The sequence below is a fragment of the Somniosus microcephalus genome, unplaced genomic scaffold (genome assembly GCF_052327205.1).
Source record: "Somniosus microcephalus isolate GS21.2 unplaced genomic scaffold, FLI_Smic_1.0 scaffold13, whole genome shotgun sequence".
Taxonomy (NCBI): domain Eukaryota; kingdom Metazoa; phylum Chordata; class Chondrichthyes; order Squaliformes; family Somniosidae; genus Somniosus; species Somniosus microcephalus.
In genome coordinates, this window is record NW_028225200.1 from 731,748 (window position 1) to 752,164 (window position 20,417).

Below are 20,417 nucleotides of genomic sequence, written 5' to 3' on the forward strand. Positions count from 1 at the left end.
CCTGTATGCGAACAAGAAGTTATCCACCTTGTGCTGAAGTTTTATGTCTTCATTACCCATGGCCTTTATGGTCTTCTTGAAGGTCTGGACAAACCTTTCAGCCAATCCATTGGTGGCGGGATGGTATGGGGCGGACGTGTAGTGCTTAACCCCATTGTTTTTTAAGAACTTCCTGAATTCTTCGGACACAAATTGCGGTCCATTATCAGAACAGATCTGTTCCGGCGGCCCATTCCTGGCAAATATGGTCCTTAATACTGTGATTGATTTTTCTGTGGTGGTGGAGGACATCTTGATTACCTCCGGCCACTTGGAGTGTGCATCAACTGCGATTAAGAACATTGAGTCCATAAATGGACCAGCAAAGTCGATGTGTACCCTTTGCCAGGGAGATGAGGGCCACTCCCATGGATGTAGAGGGGCTTGGGGTGGAGCGTTTTGGACCTTCTGGCATCCTAGGCAGCTCTTGGTCATTTCTTCGCTGTCTCCATCGATACCTGGCCACCGTACAAACGCTCTGGCTAGGTTCTTCATTTTCACTCCACCCAGATGCCCCTCGTGAAGCTCCTTTAGCGCTTTATCCTGGAGTTTGGGTGGAATCACCACTCTGGATCCACACATCAAGGTTCCTCGGCACACTGACAGCTGTTCTCCTCTTTGCGAGAATGCTGGCAACAGTGGTTCGCCATGTGCTGGCCATCCCTTCACCGTTAAATCGTAGACTCGTGAGAGAGTCGGGTCAATTCTCGTTTCCTTTTCAATGGCAGAATTTGTTACTGGTAGACATTCCACTATGGTTGAGTGGAACATCTCCACTGGGTCTACTGTAGGTGCATCTTCTACCGTTGGCAACGGTAGACGCGATAAACCGTCAGCATTCCCATGCTGTTTTGATCCTTTGTATTCTATGTTGTATTGGTGTGCCCCTAGAAAAAGGGACCACCTCTGTAGCCTTTGCGCTGTCATAATGGGAACACCCTTTTTAGGATTGAATATGGAGATGAGGGGTTGATGGTCAGTCAACAAGGTAAATTTTTGTCCATGTAGGTAATGGTTGAATTTCTTCACTCCCCATACCAGGCTGAGTGCTTCCCTGTCGATTTGGGCATAGTTACGCTCAGCTGAGTTCAATGAGCGTGACGCAAAAGCTATCGGCCGTTCCGAGCCATCAGGTAATTTATGCGATAATACTGCTCCTATGCCGTAAGGGGATGCATCGCACGCCAGTCTGATTGGCAGTGATGGGTTGTAATGAGCCAAAACTTCTTTGGACGTGATTAAGTCTTTGCATTTATGGAAGGCACGTTTACAGTCTTCGCTCCATTTCCAAATTACTCCAGTTTGTTGCAGTTTATTAAGAGGGTGTAGAAGTGTTGATAAGTTCAGTAAAAATTTATGATAGTAATTTATTAATCCCAGGAACGACCTTAATTGTGAAACATTTTCAGGTGCTGGGGCTTTTATGACCGCTTCAATTTTTTCAGGTGACTTATGCAACCCTTCCTTATTAATTATGTGGCCACAATATGATATTTGATTTTGGAAAAATTCGCACTTGGGGCGATTTGCTCGTAGGCCCCGTTCTCTCAGCCTAGTGAGCACCTGCTCCAAATTGGCACGGTGCTCGTTGTCGTTTTCTCCTGTTACAAGGATGTCGTCTAGGTAGCATTGATTCCCCGGAATCCCTTGGAGGACTTGCTCCATAGCTCTTTGCCAGATAGCTGGAGCGGATGCTACTCCGAAAACCAGTCGATTGTACTGGTACAGACCTTTGTGTGTATTTATCGTGAGATATTTTTTTTAGAGGCCTCTTCAACCTCCATCTGTAGATATGCCTGTGCCAAGTCAATTTTGTTGAAATGTTTCCCTCCGGATAGTGAGGCGAAAATATCTTCTATCCTCGGAAGAGGATACTGTACCGTGTGAAGGACCGGGTTTACAGTCACCTTGAAGTCTCCACAGATGCAAATTTTTCTCTGTTCTTCAGATTTATCATTCTTCAATGCTTTCTTCATGACTGGGACGATGGATGTTGCCCACTCGCTTCAATCTAGTTTAGATAATATGCCTGCCTTTTCCAAATTCTCCAGCTCTGCCTCGACTGCTGGATGAATTGCGTATGGCACCGGTCTTGCCTTAAAAAACTTGGGAATTGCTGCATCTTCCACTTTTATTGAGGCGGTGATGCCTTTCAAGGTTCCTAGTTTCTCTTGAAACACTTCCTTGGCGTTGGCCAAGATGTCTTTTAATCGTTCAGGTATGACGTCATCATCGTTTTTTTCCTTACTGGTCACCGTCAGTGCCTGAATGGAGTGCCAGTCTAAATGTATTTTCCTGATCCATTCATTTCCCAACAGCGGTGGACCACCATCTTGTAGAACGTATAAATACAACTTCTGTATTTCCTTGCCGTTGTATACAACAGGCACCTTTATTTTTCCTTTGGGGTATACTTTCTGCCCCGTATATGTTTTCAAGATAATGGATGTGTCTTTTAAAGGTATATGCGGAAATAGCCGCTCGTAATCTCGTCGATTTATGACGGTCAGAGCTGATCCTGTATCTAGCTCCATTTTAACTGGGGACCCTGCTATTGTGAGGGTAACCCAAATGGTCTGGTAATCTTCTTTGGCAATTACATTATGTAATTTGAGAGAGCTTAGTCTCTTGTTCCCGGAGTTGCTATCGCTCTTCTGGTCTTCGGAGCTACTGTCCGTCATCATTTGTACGTTTCTGTGCTTTTCCTTATTGATTTTTTTCCTGTTAGTGGATTTTTTGTTTCCAGATCGGCATACACGTGTAATGTGTCCCATCTTTCCGCATTGCCTGCATGCTTTGTCCTTGAACCAGCAGTCCCTCTGGTCATGGGTGGATCTGCCGCAGCGATAACATCTCTCGAAACCCCGTGTCATTTCATGGGTGCCGAAGTCCTGTGGCTTTTGCTGTATCTCTGCAGCTCCTCTTGCACTGAAAGCCTTGTCCAGTGTTAAATCTTTTTCAGAAAATAGCCTTTTTTGTGTTCCTACACTTAGGAGACCGCAGACGAATTTGTCTCATAGAGAATCTGCCAGTCCTGCCTCGAATTGGCAGTGTAGGGTATCAACAATCTCCTTAAAATTCTTGTCCATCGGTTCGGCTGGAGTGATTAAGTTTCGTAACAGCGCCCATTAGATTTAGAAGTACTGAAGCTTTTTTTTCATCTTCTATTCCATTTGCGGTGCAATATACCTCCACTCTTTCCACATATGTGGTCCAATCCTCTATCTTGTTATCAAAAGCATCAATATTGCCAGAATTAGGCATCTTAGAAAAGATATGGCGCTTCCCGCGCTTTCCCGCTGCTGCTGCCGATGACAACGCTGTTTCCCGCGGTTTCCTTTTTTTTTTCTTTCTTTCTTTCTTTACAGTTGGAGACTCGTTCCCACCGGACTCTCTCTGTAGGTCTGAACGCCGACCTGCTTGCAGCGCCGGCCGTCTCCCGAGTGCTCCCTCCCCGTCTGTTACTGCTTGCCTCCGCTTTCGCTGCTTGGCCCAGCTGTAGAGCCAGCCGCTGGAGCCCCAGCCTGACGCCCAGGAAGGATTACCGCAGTACCTGCCACCAGCTTGGCCAGCTGGTGAAACAACAGCTTCTTTCACTTCTTGATTCTTCTGGACGCCAGAAGAATCGATGTCCTTGAGGTGCTGCCGAATTGTAGGTAAGTCCGTTTCCACTTCGTCGCCACTGTTGTGTCTGTGTGTTGATAGAGACACTGAAGACAGGAGTTGGTTTGATAGGTGTTTACTAAACAAAGTCTGGAGGGGAACTAACGGATACAACACAATACTCAGGCTTATATAGCCTGAGTGGCCATTACCGGCATTACAGTACACATGGGGCTCTTAAAGGCACATACACTACACCCCTTTATCCACCCTGTATGTTACATCCTCAAAGAATTCGAGCAAATTTGTCAAACATGACTTCCCCTTCGGAAAACCATGCTGACTCTGTCCTATTAAATTATGTTTATCCAAATGCTCTGTTACTGTTTCCTTAATCATTGACTCCAACATTTTGCCAACCACAGATGTTAGGCTAACTGGTCTATAGTTTCCAGCTTTTTGTCTACTTCCCTTCTTAAATAAGGGTGTTACATTAGCAGTTTTCCAATCTGCCGGGACCTTTCCTGAGTCCAGGGAGTTCTGGAAAATGATCACCAATGCATCCACAATCCCTACCGCCACTTCTCTCAAGACCTTAGGATGTAGGCCATCAGGTCAGGGGGATTTATCCGCCTTAAGTCCCATTATTTTACTGAGTACCATCTCCTTAGTGATTTTAATCGTGTTTAGCTCCTCCCGCCCCCCCCCCCATTGCCCCCTGTTTGTCCAGTGTTGGGATATTTTTAGTGTCCTCTACTGTAAAGACTGATTCAAAATATTTGTTCAGCGTCTTTGCCATCTCCATGTTCCCCACCACGAGTTTCCCGGTCCCATCCTCTAAGGGACCAACGTTCACTTTAGCCACCCTTTTTCTTTTTATATAGCTGTAGAAACTCTTGCTATCTGTTTTTATATATTTTGCTAGTTTACTTTCATAATCTATCTTCCCTTTCTTAATTAATCTTTTAGTTATTGTTTGCTGGCTTTTAAATGCTTCCCAATCTTCTATCCTCCCACTAGATTTGGCTACTTTATATGCCCTTGTTTTCAGTCGAATACTATCCTTTATTACTTTACTAAGCCACGGATGGCTGTCTTTTCTTTTACTCCCCTTTTTCCTCAGTGGAATATATTTATCTTGAAAGATGTGAAATATCTCCTTGAATGTAGACCACTGCTCTTGTACCGTCTTACACTTTAATCTGTTTTCCCAGTCCACTTTAGTCAATTCTACTCTCATACCTTCATAGTCTCCTTTATTTAAGCTCAGTACGCTGGTTTGAGATCCAACTCTCTCACCCTCAAACTGAGTTTGGAATTCAACCATATTATGGTCACTCATTCCAAGGGGATCCTTCACTAGGACATTTTTTATTAATCCTGTCTCATTACACAGGACCAGATCTAAGATTGCCTGCCCCCTGGTTGGTTCAGTTACATACTGCTCAGGGAACCCATCCCTAATACACTCTATGAACTCTTCCTCAATGCTGCCATGCCCAATTTGATTAGTCCAGTCAATATGAAAGTTAAAATCCCCCATGATTATAGCTGTTCCCTTATTACAAGCCCCAACTATTTCCTGATTTATACTCCGACCAACAGATTTGCAACTGTTAGGAGGCCTATAGACTACGCCCACTAGTGACTTATTCCCCTTATTATTCCTTATCTCCACCCAAACTGTTTCCCTATCCTGATCCTTTAACCCAATATCATTTCTGACTATTGCAGTAATTCCATCCTTGATTAACATAGCAACCCCACCTCCCTTTCCTTCCTGTCTGTCCTTCCTAATTGTCAAATACCCTTGTATGTTTAGTTCCCAGTCATGATTATCTTGCAGCCATGTTTCCGTAATGGCCACCAGATCATACCCATGTGTAGTTATTTGTACCGTCAACTCGTCAATTTTGTTACAAATGCTGCATGCATTCAGATAAAGAACTTTCAAATATGTTTTCTGACAATTTATTCCTGCTGTTACCCCTTTTACTACTTTACCTTTATCATTATACATTCTGTCCCTTCCTGACACACTCTGGTTTTTAATTCCCCCACTGCTACCTTGCTCTATTGCCTTCTCCGCTGTCATTTTTATTTTTTGCTCTCTTAAAACCCCCCCCCCCCACTAATTAGTTTAAAGCCCTCTCTACAGCCCTAGTTATTCGATTCACCAGGACTCTAGTCCCAGCACTGGCCAAGTGAAGTCCGTCCCAACAGAACAGCTCTCTCCTGTCTCAGTACTGAAGCCAGTGTCCCAGGAAGCAAAACCCATTTCTCCCACACCAGGCTTTGAGCCACGCATTTAACTCTCTAATTTTATTTACCCTAGCCAAATTTGCACGTGGCTCAGGTAATAATCCAGAGATTATTACCCTTGTGGTTCTGCTTTTTAATTTGGCCCCTAGCTGCTCAAACTCCCTCAGCAGAACCTCCTTCCTTGTCCTATCTATGTCGTTGGTACCAACATGGACCAAGACAACCGGATCCTCCCCCTCCCACTCCAAGTTTCTCTCCAGCCCAGAGGAGATGTCCTTAACCCTGGCACCGGGCAGGCAACACAGCCTTCGGGACTCTCGCTCTCGGCTGCAAAGAACTCTATCTATCCCCCTAACGATACTATCCCCTACCACTACAACATTTCTTTTAACTCCCCCCACTTGAATGGCCCCCCGCTCCATGGTGCGGTGGCCAGGTTGCTCATCCTCCCCGCAGTCCCCGTTCCCATCCTCACAGGGAGTAAGAGCCTCGAACCTGTTGGACAAGTGCAAGGGCTGCGGCTCCTCCGACACTACCTCCTGGATCCCCGTACCTGCCTCACTCACAGTCACACCATCCTGACCCTGGCCACGGACTACATCTGAATTAATTAATCTAATTGGTGTGACTACCTCCTGATACAGAGAGTCCAGGTAACTCTCCCCCTCCCTGATGTGTCTCAGTGTTTGAAGCTCGGACTCCAGCTCTTCAACACGGAGCCGGAATTCCTCGAGCAGCCAACACTTACTGCAAATGTGATCACCGTGAGCATCAATGGTGTCCACCAGCTCCCACATATTGCAGCAGCAACACATCACCTGATCTCCCATTCTATGTAATTAATTAAATTTATTAATATTATTTTTAAATACCCTCTGCCCCGATTCTAGATGATGAATATCGCACCTTAGAAACTATGAACCACAGAGTTTAAGCTTAAAAAAGAGAGAAATACTCACCAACCAATCACTTACCCGCTTTCTGGTGACGTCACACTTGGATTACTTTTTACCTCTCTCCTTCCCTCCGAGGTCCGAGACTGGAGATTGGTAAAACTTACCTGGGTCTCTGGGGCCTTTATACAGCCGCTCAGCCCGCGATCCCCGCCGATTCTCACACTGAGGCCTTACCTGGGTCTCTGGAGCCTTTATACAGCCGCTCAGCCCGCGATTCCCGCCGATTCTCGCACTGAGACCTTACCTGGGTCTCGGGAGACTTTATACAGCCGCTCAGCCCACGATTCCCGCCGATTCTCACACTGAGGCCTTACCTGGGTCTCTGGAGCCTTTATACAGCCGCTCAGCCCGCGATTCCCGCTGATTCTCGCACTGAGACCTTACCTGGGTCTCTGGGGCCTTTATACAGCCGCTCAGCCCGCGATTCCCGCCGATTCTCGCACTGAGACCTTACCTGGGTCTCTGGAGCCTTTATACAGCCGCTCAGCCCGCGATTCCCGCCGATTCTCGCACTGAGGCCTTACCTGGGTCTCTGGGGCCTTTATACAGCCGCTCAGCCCGCGATCCCCGCCGATTCTCACACTGAGGCCTTACCTGGGTCTCTGGAGCCTTTATACAGCCGCTCAGCCTGCGATTCCTGCCGATTCTCGCACTGAGACCTTACCTGGGTCTCGGGAGCCTTTATACAGCCGCTCAGCCCACGATTCCCGCCGATTCTCGCACTGAGGCCTTACCTGGGTCTCGGGAGCCTTTATACAGCCGCTCAGCCCGCGATTCCCGCCGATTCTCGCACTGAGGCCTTACCTGGGTCTCGGGAGCCTTTATACAGCCGCTCAGCCTGCGATTCCTGCCGATTCTCACACTGAGGCCTTACCTGGGTCTCTGGAGCCTTTATACAGCCGCTCAGCCCACGATTCCCGCCGATTCTCGCACTGAGGCCTTACCTGGGTCTCGGGAGCCTTTATACAGCCGCTCAGCCCACGATCCCCACCGATTCTCGCACTGAGACCTTACCTGGGTCTCTGGGACCTTTATACAGCCGCTCAGCCCACGATCCCCACCGATTCTCGCACTGAGACCTTACCTGGGTCTCGGGAGCCTTTATACAGCCGCTCAGCCCACGATCCCCACCGATTCTCGCACTGAGACCTTACCTGGGTCTCTGGATCCTTTATACAGCCGCTCAGCCCACGATTCTCGCACTGAGGCCTTACCTGGGTCTCGGGAGCCTTTATACAGCCGCTCAGCCCACGATTCTCGCACTGAGGCCTTACCTGGGTCTCGGGAGCCTTTATACAGCCGCTCAGCCCACGATTCTCGCACTGAGGCCTTACCTGGGTCTCGGGAGCCTTTATACAGCCGCTCAGCCCGCGATTCCCGCCGATTCTTGCACTGAGGCCTTACCTGGGTCTCGGGAGCCTTTATACAGCCGCTCAGCCCGCGATTCCCGCCGATTCTCACACTGAGGCCTTACCTGGGTCTCGGGAGCTTTTATACAGCTGCTCAGCCCGCGATTCCTGCCGATTCTCGCACTGAGGCCTTACCTGGGTCTCGGGAGCCTTTATACAGCCGCTCCGCCCGTGATTCCCGCCGATTCTCGCACTGAGACCTTACCTGGGCCTCGGGAGACTTTATACAGCCGCTCAGCCCGCGATTCCTGCCGATTCTCGCACTGAGGCCTTACCTGGGTCTCGGGAGCCTTTATACAACCGCTCAGCCTGCGATTCCCACCGATTCTCACACTGAGGCCTTACCTGGGTCTCTGGAGCCTTTATGCAGCCGCTCAGCCCACGATTCCCACCGATTCTCACACTGAGGCCTTACCTGGGTCTCTGGAGCCTTTATACAGCCGCTCAGCCCACGATTCCCGCCGATTCTCACACTGAGGCCTTACCTGGGTCTCTGGAGCCTTTATACAGCCGCTCAGCCCGCGATTCCCGCCGATTCTCGCACTGAGGCCTTACCTGGGTCTCGGGAGCCTTTATGCAGCCGCTCAGCCCGCGATCCCCGCCGATTCTCACACTGAGGCCTTACCTGGGTCTCTGGGACCTTTATACAGCCGCTCAGCCCGCGATTCCCGCCAATTCTCACACTGAGGCCTTACCTGGGTCTCTGGAGCCTTTATACAGCCGCTCTGCCCGCGATCCCCGCCGATTCTCGCACTGAGGCCTTACCTGGGTCTCGGGAGCCTTTATACAGCCGCTCAGCCCGTGATTCCCGCCGATTCTCACACTGTGGCCTTACCTGGGTCTCGGGAGCCTTTATACAGCCGCTCAGTCTGCGATTCCCGCCGATTCTCGCACTGAGGCCTTACCTGGGTCTCGGGAGCCTTTATACAGCCGCTCAGCCCGCGATTCCCGCCAATTCTCGCACAAGCTTTACAATACAAGCTTCTTTCAAATGCAAAATTGATTCCTACAGACAGCCTTGGTCACTCTGCAAAAAAAACTGTTTAACAATTCATCATAACTCCCTTGCATTTGCAGAGGCGTAGCATGCAAAAGCAAGAAAGTTATGATGAAACTGTGTAAAAGACTGGAGTCAGCTGTGGCTCAGTGGATAGCAGAGTCAGAAGGTTGTGGGTTCAAATCCCGCTCCGGGGAGTTGAGCATATAAAGCGAGGCTGACACTCCAGTGCGGTGCTGAGGGAGCGCCGCACTGCTGGAAGGGCAGTACTGAGGGAGCGCCGCACTGTCGGTGGGGCAGTACTGAGGGAGCGCCGCACTGTCGGTGGGGCAGTACTGAGGGAGCGCCGCACTGTCGGGGGGGCAGTACTGAGGGAGCGCCGCACTGTCGGAGGGGCAGTACCGAGGGAGTGCCGCACTGTCGGAGGGGCAGTGCTGAGGGAGCGCCGCACTGTCGGAGGGGCAGTACTGAGGGAGGGGCAGTTCTGAGGGAGCGCCACACTGTCGGAGGGGTAGTACTGAGGGAGCGCTGCACTGTCGGATGGGCAGTACTGAGGGAGGGGCAGTTCTGAGGGAGCGCCGCAGTGTCATAGGGTCAGTACTGAGGGAGCGCCGCACAGTTGGAGGGGCAGAACTGAGGGAGCGCCGCACTGTTGGAGGGGCAGAATTGAGGGCGCACCGCACTGTCGGAGGGGCAGAACTGAGGGAGCACCGCACTGTCGGAGGGGCAGAGCTGAGGGAGCGCCGCATTGTCAGAGGGGCAGTGCTGAGGGAGCGCTGCACTGTCAGTGGGGCAGTGCTGAGGGAGCGCCGCACTGTTGGAGGGGCAGTGCTGAGGGAGCGCTGCACTGTCAGTGGGGCAGTGCTGAGGGAGCGCCGCACTGTCGGAGGAGCAGTGCTGAGGGAACGCTGCACAGTCGGGGGGCAGTACTGAGGGAGCGCCGCACTGTTACATAAGAACATAAGAAATAGGAGCAGGAGTAGGCCATTCAGCCCCTCGAGCCTGCTCCACCATTCAATAAGATCATGGCTGATCTGATCCTAACCTCAAATCTTCTATCCCTCTCCATCCACCCGAACCCATGTGATCTCCCGGGAGAGGCGAAAAACCAGAAAAAACCCAATGGCCAATTTGGGAGGAAAAATCTGGGAAATTCCTCTCCGACCCATCTAGGCGATCGAAACTCGTCCAGGAGATCACTCTGTCCCTGTATTTTCTACAGTACTTACCTTCTGTAAAGGCGATCTCCACCCCAGCCAGGAACAGGAATAAAATCATCTCCTGAAATCTAACACAGAATTAGAACACAGTAGGAGCAGAACCAGGCTACACGGCCCCTGGGCCCACTCCACTACCCACAGGGCCACGACCATTCCGAACCTAGACTCATGTCCAATTTACTGCCCGCTCCCCGTAACCCTTAATTCCCTTTACTTCTAGGAAACTATCTATTTCTGTTTAAAATTTATTTAATGATGTAGCTTCCACAGCTTTCTGGGGCAGCAAATTCCACAAACCTACCACCCTCTGAGTGAAGAAGTTTCTCCTCATTTCAGTTTTGAAAGAGCAGCCCCTTATTCTAAGATTATGCCCCCTAGTTCTAGTTTCACCCATCATTGGGAACATCCTCACCGCATCCACCCGATCAAGCCCCTTCACAATCTTCTATGTTTCAATAAGATCGCCTCTCATTCTTCTGAACTCCAATGAGTAGAGTCACAATCTACTCAACCTCTGCTCATATGACCACCCCCTCATCCCCGGGATTAACCGAGTGAACCTTCTTTGTACTGACTCGAGAGCAAGTATGTCTTTTCTTAAGTATGGACACCAAAACTGTATGCAGTATTCCAGGGGCAGTGCTGAGGGAGCGCCACCCTGTCGGAGGGGCAGTACTGAGGGAGCGCTGCACTGTCGGAGGGCGAATACTGAGGGAGCGCCACTTTGTCGGAGGGGCAGTACTGAGGGAGCGCCGCACTGTCGGAGGGTCAGTACTGAGGGAGTGCCACACTGTCGTAGGGGCAGTACTGAGGGAGCGCCACACTGTCGGAGGGGCAGTACTGAGGGAGCGCTGCACTGTCGGAGGAGCAGTACTGAGGGAGCACTGAACTGTCGGCGGGGCAGTACTGAGGGAGTGCTGCACTGTCGGAGGGGCAGTACTGAGGGAGCACTGAACTGTCAGAGGGGCAGTACTGAGGGAGCGCTGCACTGTCGGGGGGGCAATACTGAGGGAGTGCTGCACTGTAGGCAGGGCAGTACTGAGGGAGCGCCGCACTGTCGGGGGGGCAATACTGAGGGAGTGCTGCACTGTAGGCGGGGCAGTAGAGGGAGCGCCGCACTGTCGGAGGGGCAGTACTGAGGGAGTGCCGCACTGTCGGAGGGTCAGTACTGAGGGAGTGCCACACTGTCGTAGGGGCAGTACTGAGGGAGCGCCACACTGTCGGAGAGGCAGTACTGAGGGAGCGCCACCCTGTCGGAGGGGCAGTACTGAGGGAGAGCTCCACTGTCGGAGGAGCAGTACTGAGGGAGCACTGCACTGTCGGCGGGGGAGTACTGAGGGAGTGCCGCACTGTCAGAGGGGCAGTACTGAGGGAGCGCCGCACTGTCGGGGGGGCAGTACAGAGGGAGCGCTGCACTGTCGAAGGGGCAGTACTGAGGGAGCACTGCACTGTCGAAGGGGCAGTACTGAGGGAGCGCCGCACTGTCGGAGGGGCAGTACAGAGGGAGCGCCGCATTGTCGTAGGGGCAGTAATGAGAGAGCGCCGCACTGTCGGTAGGGCAGTGCTGAGGGAGCGCTGCACAGCCGGGAGGCCGAATACTGAGGGAGCGCTGCACTGTCGGAAGGGCAGTGCTGAGGGAGCGCCGCACTGTCGGGGGTGCAGTACTGAGGCAGCGCCACACTGTCGGGGCAGTACTGAGTGAGTGCCGCACTGTCGGACGGGCAGTACTGAGGGAGCTCCGCACTGTCGGAGGGGCAGTACTGAGGGAGCTTCGCACTGTCGGAGGGTCAGTACTGAGGGAGTGCCACACTGTCGGAGGGGCAGTACTAAGGGAGCATCGCGGTGTCGGAGGGTCGGTACTGAGGGAGTGCCACCCTGTCGGAGGGGCAGCACTGAGGGAGCGCCGCACTGTCGGAGGGGCAGTACTGAGGGAGCGCCGCACTGTCGGAGGGGCAGTGCTCAAGGAGCGCCGCACTGTCGGGGGGGCAGCACTGAGGGAGCGCCGCACTGTCGGGGCAGTACTGAGGGAGCGCCGCACTGTCGGAGGGGCAGTACTGAGGGAGCGCCGCACTGTCGGAGGGGCAGTACTGAGGGAGCGCCGCACTGTCGGAGGGGCAGTGCTCAAGGAGCGCCGCACTGTCGGAAGAGCAACAATGAAGGAGCGCTGCAGTGTCGGAGGTGCCGTCCTACGGATGAGACGTTAAACCGAGGCCCCCGTCTGCCCCCTCAGGTGGATGTAAATGATCCCGTGGTGCTATTTCGAAGAAGTTATCCTCGGTGTTTTGTGCCCAATATTTATCCCTCAATCAACATGACGAAAAAAGATTATCTGGTCATTATCACATTGCTGTTTGTGGGAGCTTGCTGTGCGCAAATTGGCTGCCGCGTTTCCCACATTACAACCGTGACTACACTTCAAAAGTACTTCATTGGCTGTAAAGTGCTTTGGGACGTCCGGTGGTCATGAAAGGCAGTTAAGAAGGCAAATGTTATGCTGGCCTTCATTACAAGAGGATTTGAGTACAGGAGTAAAGAAGTCTTACTCCAATTATATCTTCTTCTTCTTAGGCAGTCCCTCGGAACCGAGGATGACTTGCTTCCACATTAAAAATGAGTTCTCGGGTGTGAGGGTAAACCGGGAGAGCTTCTTCTCCCCGATGCGCCATCAATTACTCAAAAGACTGAGGTTAAGCGAGTAACAACCAGGCTTTTATTAACTAAAGAATGAAGGTCTAGTCTCGAGTGGTCGACCCGTCCAGAATACTAAGGGACTGGGAGGTAGTCACTTATATACCTGGAATAGTGGGAGGAGTCAGCCGAGGCATGTCCAGACCTGTACCTAGTGGAATACACATACACATACAGACAGGTATAACAGTGGTTTACCACATTCACCCCTTGTTTAAAAATGAGTCCGGCGGGGTGAAGTGTATTTAAAAGTTCGTGTATTGGAGTCTCTCCGGAGGTCTTGTCTGCCGCTGTGATCGACGTGGCGACGGCAGGGGTGGTGTAGCTTCCGGCGTCGCGTCCCGTGTAGGCTGGGGCCCTGGAGTGTAGTCCTCGTGGGTGACGGTCCAAGGCGAGCCGGCTGCTGGGGTTGGATATCGGGTCGTGGGGGGGGGGGGGTGGTAATGGGTAGTGGGTTACAGCGGTCCCCGAGGGTGTCGTGGGGGGTGGGGTGGTAATGGGTAGTGGGTTACAGCGGTCCCCGAGGGTGCGAGGTCTCGTATGGAGACTGTGTCCTCCCGCCCGTCCGGGTACGCAATATAAGCGTACTGGGGGTTGGCGTGGAGGAGGTCGACCCTCTCGACCAGGGGGTCCGTTTTATTGGTCCTCACGTGTCTTCTCAGTAGTACCGGCCCTGGGGACGTCAGCCATGGCGGTAACGCTGTCCCCGATGTGGACTTCCTTGGGAAGACAAACATTTTCTCGTGAGGGGTGGCATTGGTGGCAGTGCAGAGCAGTGACCGAATCGAGTGGAGCGCATCGGGGAGCACCTCCTGCCAGCGGGAGGTCGGAAGGCCCCTAGACTTTAAGGCTAGTAGGGCGGCCTTCCAAACTGTTGCATTCTCTCTTTCCACCTGTCCGTTCCCCCGGGGGTTGTAACTGGTGGTCCTGCTTGTGGCTATACCCCTAGCAAGCAGGTACTGGCGGAGTTCGTCACTCATAAACGATGAGCCCCGGTCGCTATGGATATAGCTGGGGAAACCGAACATGGTGAAGAGGCTGTTCAGACATTTAATGACCGTGGCACTGGTCATGTCCAGGCAGGGGATAGCGAACGGGAAACGGGAGTACTCGTCAATGATGTTGAGGAAGTACACATTGCGGTCGGAGGAGGGGAGAGGCCCTTTAAAATCGACGCTCAGGCGTTCGAAAGGGCGAGTGGCTTTTATCAGGTGGGCTCTGTCTGGTCTATAAAAGTGCGGTTTGCACTCAGCGCAGACTTGGCAGTTCTTGGTCATGGTCCTGACCTCCTCAATGGAGTAAGGCAGGTTGCGGGCCTTGATGAAGTGGAAGAACCTGGTGACCCCCGGGTGGCAGAGGTCATTGTGGAGGGCCCTCAGCCTATCGATCTGCGCGCTGGCGCAGGTGCCACGCGATAGGGCATCTGGGGGTTCATTGAGCTTCCCAGGCCGGTACAAGATCTCGTAATTGTAGGTGGAAAGTCCGATTCTCCACCTCAAGATCTTGTCATTTTTGATTTTGCCCCTCTGCTTGTTGTTGAACATAAAAGCAACTGAACGCTGGTCAGTGAGCAGGGTAAATCGTTTTCCGGCCAGGTAGTGCCTCCAATGACGCACAGCCTCCACAATAGCCTGGGCCTCCTTCTCGACCGCGGAGTGTCTGGTCTCCGGGCCCTGGAGGGTTCGTGAGAAGAATGCCGCAGGTCTCCCCGCCTGATTAAGGGTGGCGGCCAGAGCGAAGTCGGACGCATCGCTTTCCACCTGGAAGGGGATGGATTCGTCCACTGCGTGCATGGTGGCTTTGGCAATGTCCTCCTTGATACGGTGGAAGGCCGAGCGGGCCTCTGCCATCAGGGGAAAAGAGGTGGATTTGATCAGCAGACGGGCTTTGTCTGCATAGTAGGGGACCCACTGGGCGTAGTAGGAAAAAAACCCGAGGCACCTCTTCAGAGCTTTTAGGCAGTGGGGCAGTGGGAGTTCCATAAGGGGACGCATCCGGTCGGGGTCAGGACCGATGACTCCGTGTTCCACAACACAGCCAAGGATGGCGAGGCGGTCTGTGCGGAATATGCACTTCTCCTTGTTATATGTCAGGTTCAGGAGTTGGGCGGTGCGGAGGAATTTCTCGAGGTTTGCGTCATGGTCCTGCAAGTCATGGCCGCAGATGGTCACATTGTAAGGGAAAGTGGCCTGCAGCGCATTTTGATCGACCATCCGGTCCATCTCCCTTTGGAAGACGGAGACCCCGTTGGTAACACCGAAGGGAACCCTAAGGAAGTGATAGAGGCGGCCGTTTGCCTCAAAAGCAGTATACTGGCGGCCTTCGGGGCGGATGGGGAGCTGGTGGTACGCTGATTTCAGGTCAATGGTCGAAAAGACGCGGTACTGCGCGATCTGGTTGACCATGTCAGCTATACGGGGGAGTGGGTAGGCGTCCAGCAGGGTGTAGCGGTTTATTGTTTGGCTGTAGTCGATGACCAGGCGTTGTTTCTCGCCGGTCTTAACGACCACAACCTGGGCTCGCCAGGGGCTGGAGCTGCCCTCAATAATCCCCTCCTTCAGGAGCCGCTCCACTTCGGTTTTGATGAAAACCCTGTCCCCGGCACTGTATCGCCTGCTCTTTGTGGCGATGGGCTTACAGTCAGGGGTGAGGTTAGCAAACAGTGGGGGGGGGGGGGTGGGACTCAGTGTGGAGAGGTTGCATCTGGTGCGCGGCGGGCAATTTGGAGGCTGCTGGCTGCGGACTGTGAGTGGGGGGAGGGGGCCACCGTACGCCATCGTAACGCTTTTGAGGTGGCATTGGAAATCCAACCCCAGTAGAACGGCAGCGCAAAGTTGGGGCAGGACCAGGAGTTTAAAATTATTGAACACAGTCCCGTCTACTACTAGTGTCACCACGCAGTAGCCGCCAATGTCCGCTGACTGGGACTCGGCGGCCATAGAAACGCAGGCAGGACTGGGAGAGAGCAACGCCGCACCGTGTCGGGGTGGATGAAGCTCTCTGTGCTCCCGGAGTCAAAAAGGCAGTTTATTGCATGGCCGTTTACCTTAACGTCCATTTTGGACCGAGCTAGTTGGTGCGGTCTCGTTTGGTCCAGCGTAACAGAGGCCGGCGTAGGGGTCGGTGTGTCGCTGCGGGTATCAGATGGGGGGGGTTGGCGGCCTGCTGCGTCCTGGCTGGTGTCCAAGATGGCGGCGTCCATGATTCCCATGTGGCTGGAGTCGTCCAAGATGGCTGCTGCTGCGGTGGTTCGCACATGGCTGGGGAGGCCCAAGATGGCGGCCCACACGTGGCGCTGTTGGGGGCCCAAGATGGCGGCTCGCACGGCCCACACGCGGCGCTGCTGGCGTTCGGGGTGGCTTTGGCCTTGCAGACGCTAGCGTAGTGTTCCTTTTTCCCGCAGCCCGAGCAGGTCGCATTCTTCGCCGGGCAGCGCGCTCTGGGGTGTTTGGCCTGGCCACAGAAGTAGCATTTCTGGCCTTGGGACACTGCTGTCTGGCTTTGGGACACTGCTGCGGTGGTTGGGCCGTTGTTGGGCTGTGGCTGGGGTGGCACGGTGCTATGGGGCTGTCCTACCGTGTCCCAGGTTGTCGTTCCCCGCGGCGTCCACGGTGCAGAGGAGTAGGCATCCATGCCCCGGTAGGCTGCGTCCAGCGTTAGTGCGATTTCGGAGGCTTTGTCGAGGGTGAGGTCACTCTGCTCCAGCAGTCGCTGTCGGGTGTAGTTGGACCTGTGGCCCGCTACGAAGGCATCCCGGATCAGTTCCTCCGTGTACTTAGTGGGCGTTACCGCCTTACACCCACAGGCCCGGCCAAGCACGGACAGTGCTTGGAGGTATTCCTCAGTCGATTCCCCAGGTTGTTGCTTGCGACTCCCCAGGAGGTGCCTGGCGTAAACTTCATTCACAGGGCGCGTGTACTGGGTCTTGAGGAGCTGGAGGGCGGCTGTGTACGAGGTCGCGTCCCGGATGACTGAGTACACTCGGTGGTTCACCTTGGAGATCAGGACAGACAGTTTGTCCGCATCCGTTACGACCGCAGTGGAGGCAGTCAGGAATGCCTCGAAGCACATGAGCCAGTGAGCAAACTTGGTGGAAGCGTCCGCTTCCCGACTGTCCAGGTCCAGGCATGCTGGTGTGAGGATCTTCTCCATTATAAAAAATTTAGTTAATAAAATTGATGCGCCATCAATTACTCAAAAGACTGAGGTTAAGCGAGTAACAACCAGGCTTTTATTAACTAAAGAATGAAGGTCTAGTCTCGAGTGGTCGACCCGTCCAGAATACTAAGGGACTGGGAGGTAGTCACATATATACCTGGAATAGTGGGAGGAGTCAGCCGAGGCATGTCCAGACCTGTACCTAGTGGAATACACATACACATACAGACAGGTATAACAGTAGTTTACCACACTCCCCGAGACGGACCCTCTGATATAAAGGGTCGACTGGATCCATGTTTACCTGTAATTTAAACAGAGGTCTGGTCGTCTTCCGAGCTCTTTCCCTAGAGGAGAGGGTAGAATGGGGGTCTTTAGTGTTAAATGGTTTCACCTGGGTCCATTGCTTCCATCGCATACCCATCGGTTCCTGTAGACAAACACACGTATCACTTGTCATTAATACAGTACATGGCCCCATCCAACGGGCCCCATTCCCTTTCTTCCGATAACTTGCGTCATTACTTGTTGACCGATTCTGGGCAACTCGTCTGGTTTAAGTCCAGCATTCTGCCTTTCTAGATCTTTAATCTGTTGTTGGTTCCTTACTACTTTATTTAGTGCTTGTACCTCCTGATTTAGTTGTACTAAGTATCGCCTTAATCTATCTTGCACTGGTCCTGGTCCTAAATACATACTTCAGTTCTGTCTTCACAAAGGAGGACACAAATAACCTCCCAGAGATGTCAGGGAACATAGGGTCTAATGAAAGGGAGGAACTGAATGAAATCAGTATTTGTAGGGAAATGGTGCTAGGGAAATTGATGGGATTGAAGGCTGATAAATCCCCAGGGCCTGATAATCTACATCCTAGGGTACTTAAGGAAGTGGCCCTAGAAATAGTAGATGCATTGCTGGTCCTCTTCCAAAATTCGATAGACTCTGGAACAGTACCCATGGATTGGCAGGTAGCTAATGTTACCCCACTATTCAAAAAGGGTGGGAGAGAGAAAATGGGGAATTATAGACCGGTAAGCCTGGCATCGGTAGTGGGGAAAATGCTAGAGTCCATTTTAAAGGATGTAATAGCAGAGCACTTGGAAAACAGTGACAGGATCGGACAAAGTCAACATGGAGGGTCCCTAAACTTACATAGAAACATAGAAGATAGGAGCAGGAGTAGGCCATTTGGCCCCTCGAGCCTGCTCCGCCATTCAATGTTCAAGTTTCTGGAGTGGGACTTGAACCCACAACTTTGTGCCTCAGAGGCGAGAGTGCTACCCACTGAGTCACTGGCTGACACTAAAGAACAAGCAGTTCTGACGAAAGGTCATTGACCTGAAACGTTAACTCTGTTTCTCTCTCCACAGATGCTGCCTGACCTGCTGAGTATTTCCAGCATTTTCTGTTTTTATTAAAGAAACGAGGGAGTGATTGCTGACAGGAGGAATGTTGGGTCGTCCTGCACATGCGCACCTCCTTGGCGGCTGAGGCGAAACACCGACTCGCCTCCACCTGAGCCGCTCACGCGTACCAGATGTTGCGGCTCCGCATGTGCGCCCGATGTTCCAACCGCGGGGTTTTGTGCGCTGAGCATGCGCGTTGTGGACCGATTGGGACGGGCGATTGTGGAGCAGGAGGGAGAGCGTGGGGGCCATGAGCACATGCGCGGGACTCGGAGTCAACAGAGTGTTTTCTGGAGCGTGGGGGCTTGTGGGTATTACAGCCGCCATTACTGCTGATCCTTTCAACCAACCTGTGCAGCAGCTGGAGCCTGAAAATCAGCTTCACTGCCCCTAGGTTCGGAAAGGGGAAAATTAAACAACAGTTTGCCTCTGATCCTTTTCTGATCTCAATTTACAGGGTTATAGAAGTGGAGCAGCTACAGGCGGGAAGCTCAGACCAAACATTACGTCAACATCTGACAGAGTCGCTGGATTCATCAGGACCTGAATATCATCGGCCTTTGCACATGGAAGGAGAAAGCAGCGATCGCAGCGATGACAAACCACACATGTGTTCGGTGTGTGGACGCAGATTCAGCCGATCGCCTGACCTGGCGAGACACATACACCGTCACACCGGGGAGAAACCGGGTAAAGGTGGGGACGGTGGGAAGGGATTCAGTTCCCCGTCTACGTTGGAAGTTCAACGGCGCAGTCACACCAGGGACAGTCCGTTCACCTGCTCCGTGTGTGGAAAGGGATTTGTTTGTTCATCCCCCCTGCAAACACACCAGCGAGTTCACACTGGGGAGAGACCCTTTCAGTGTTCTGACTGTGGGAAGAGCTTTAAAAGCACTGGGGATCTGAAGCGACACCAGCTTGTTCATACTGATGAGAGACCATTTCAATGCTCTGACTGTGGGAAGAGCTTTAAAAGCGCCAGGGAACTGAAGGAACACCAGTTTGTTCACAAAGATGAGAGACCATTTCAGTGTCCTAACTGTGGGAAGAGCTTTAAAAGCCCCCAGCATCTGAAGCAACACCAGCGAGCTCACACTGATGAGAGGCCGTTTAAATGTTCTGACTGTGGGAAGAGCTTTAAAAGATCCAGGGATCTGAAGAAACACCAGCGAGTTCACACTGGTGAGAGGCCTTTCACCTGCTTCGTGTGTGAGAAGGGATTCACTGAGTCATCCAACCTGCTGGCACACCAGCTTGTTCACACTGGAGAGAGACCCTTTAAATGTTCTGACTGGGAAGATCTTTAAAAGCTCCAGGGAGCTGAAGAGACACCAACACCTACACACTGGAGAGAAACCACCTGCTCTGAATGTGGGAAGGGATTCACTCGGTCCTCCACCCTCTTAGCACACCAGCTTGTTCACACTGACGAGCGACCCTTTAAATGTTCTGACTGTGGGAAGAGCTTTAAAAGCTCTAAGAGCCTTAAGGGACACCAGCATGTTCACACTGATCATCAAATCTAACAGCACAGAAGGAGGTGATTCAGCCCATCCTGTCTGTGCCGGCTCTTTGAAAGAGCTGTCCAATTTAGTCCCAAACCCCAGCTTTATCCCCAGAACTCTGCAAACTAGTCCTCTTCAAGTACATGTCCAATTACTGTTTGAAAGTTCCTGTGG

The 20,417-nt window shown here is 52.5% G+C and overlaps 1 protein-coding gene and 1 pseudogene across 1 annotated transcript in view; one reads left to right on the plus strand and one right to left on the minus strand.

Moving 5' to 3' along the window:
• Positions 1-20,417, minus strand: part of LOC147083937 (uncharacterized) — a 455,464-nt pseudogene that overhangs the window by 327,383 nt on the left and 107,664 nt on the right.
• LOC147083940 (uncharacterized) overlaps positions 19,217-20,417 on the plus strand; it is a 37,136-nt gene continuing 35,935 nt past the window's right edge. The window contains exon 1 of the mRNA XM_085980015.1: positions 19,217-19,920. Within this exon, the coding sequence (XP_085836141.1) occupies positions 19,305-19,920 (616 nt within the window). The 5' untranslated portion in view covers positions 19,217-19,304. The remainder of the gene's footprint in view (positions 19,921-20,417) is intronic.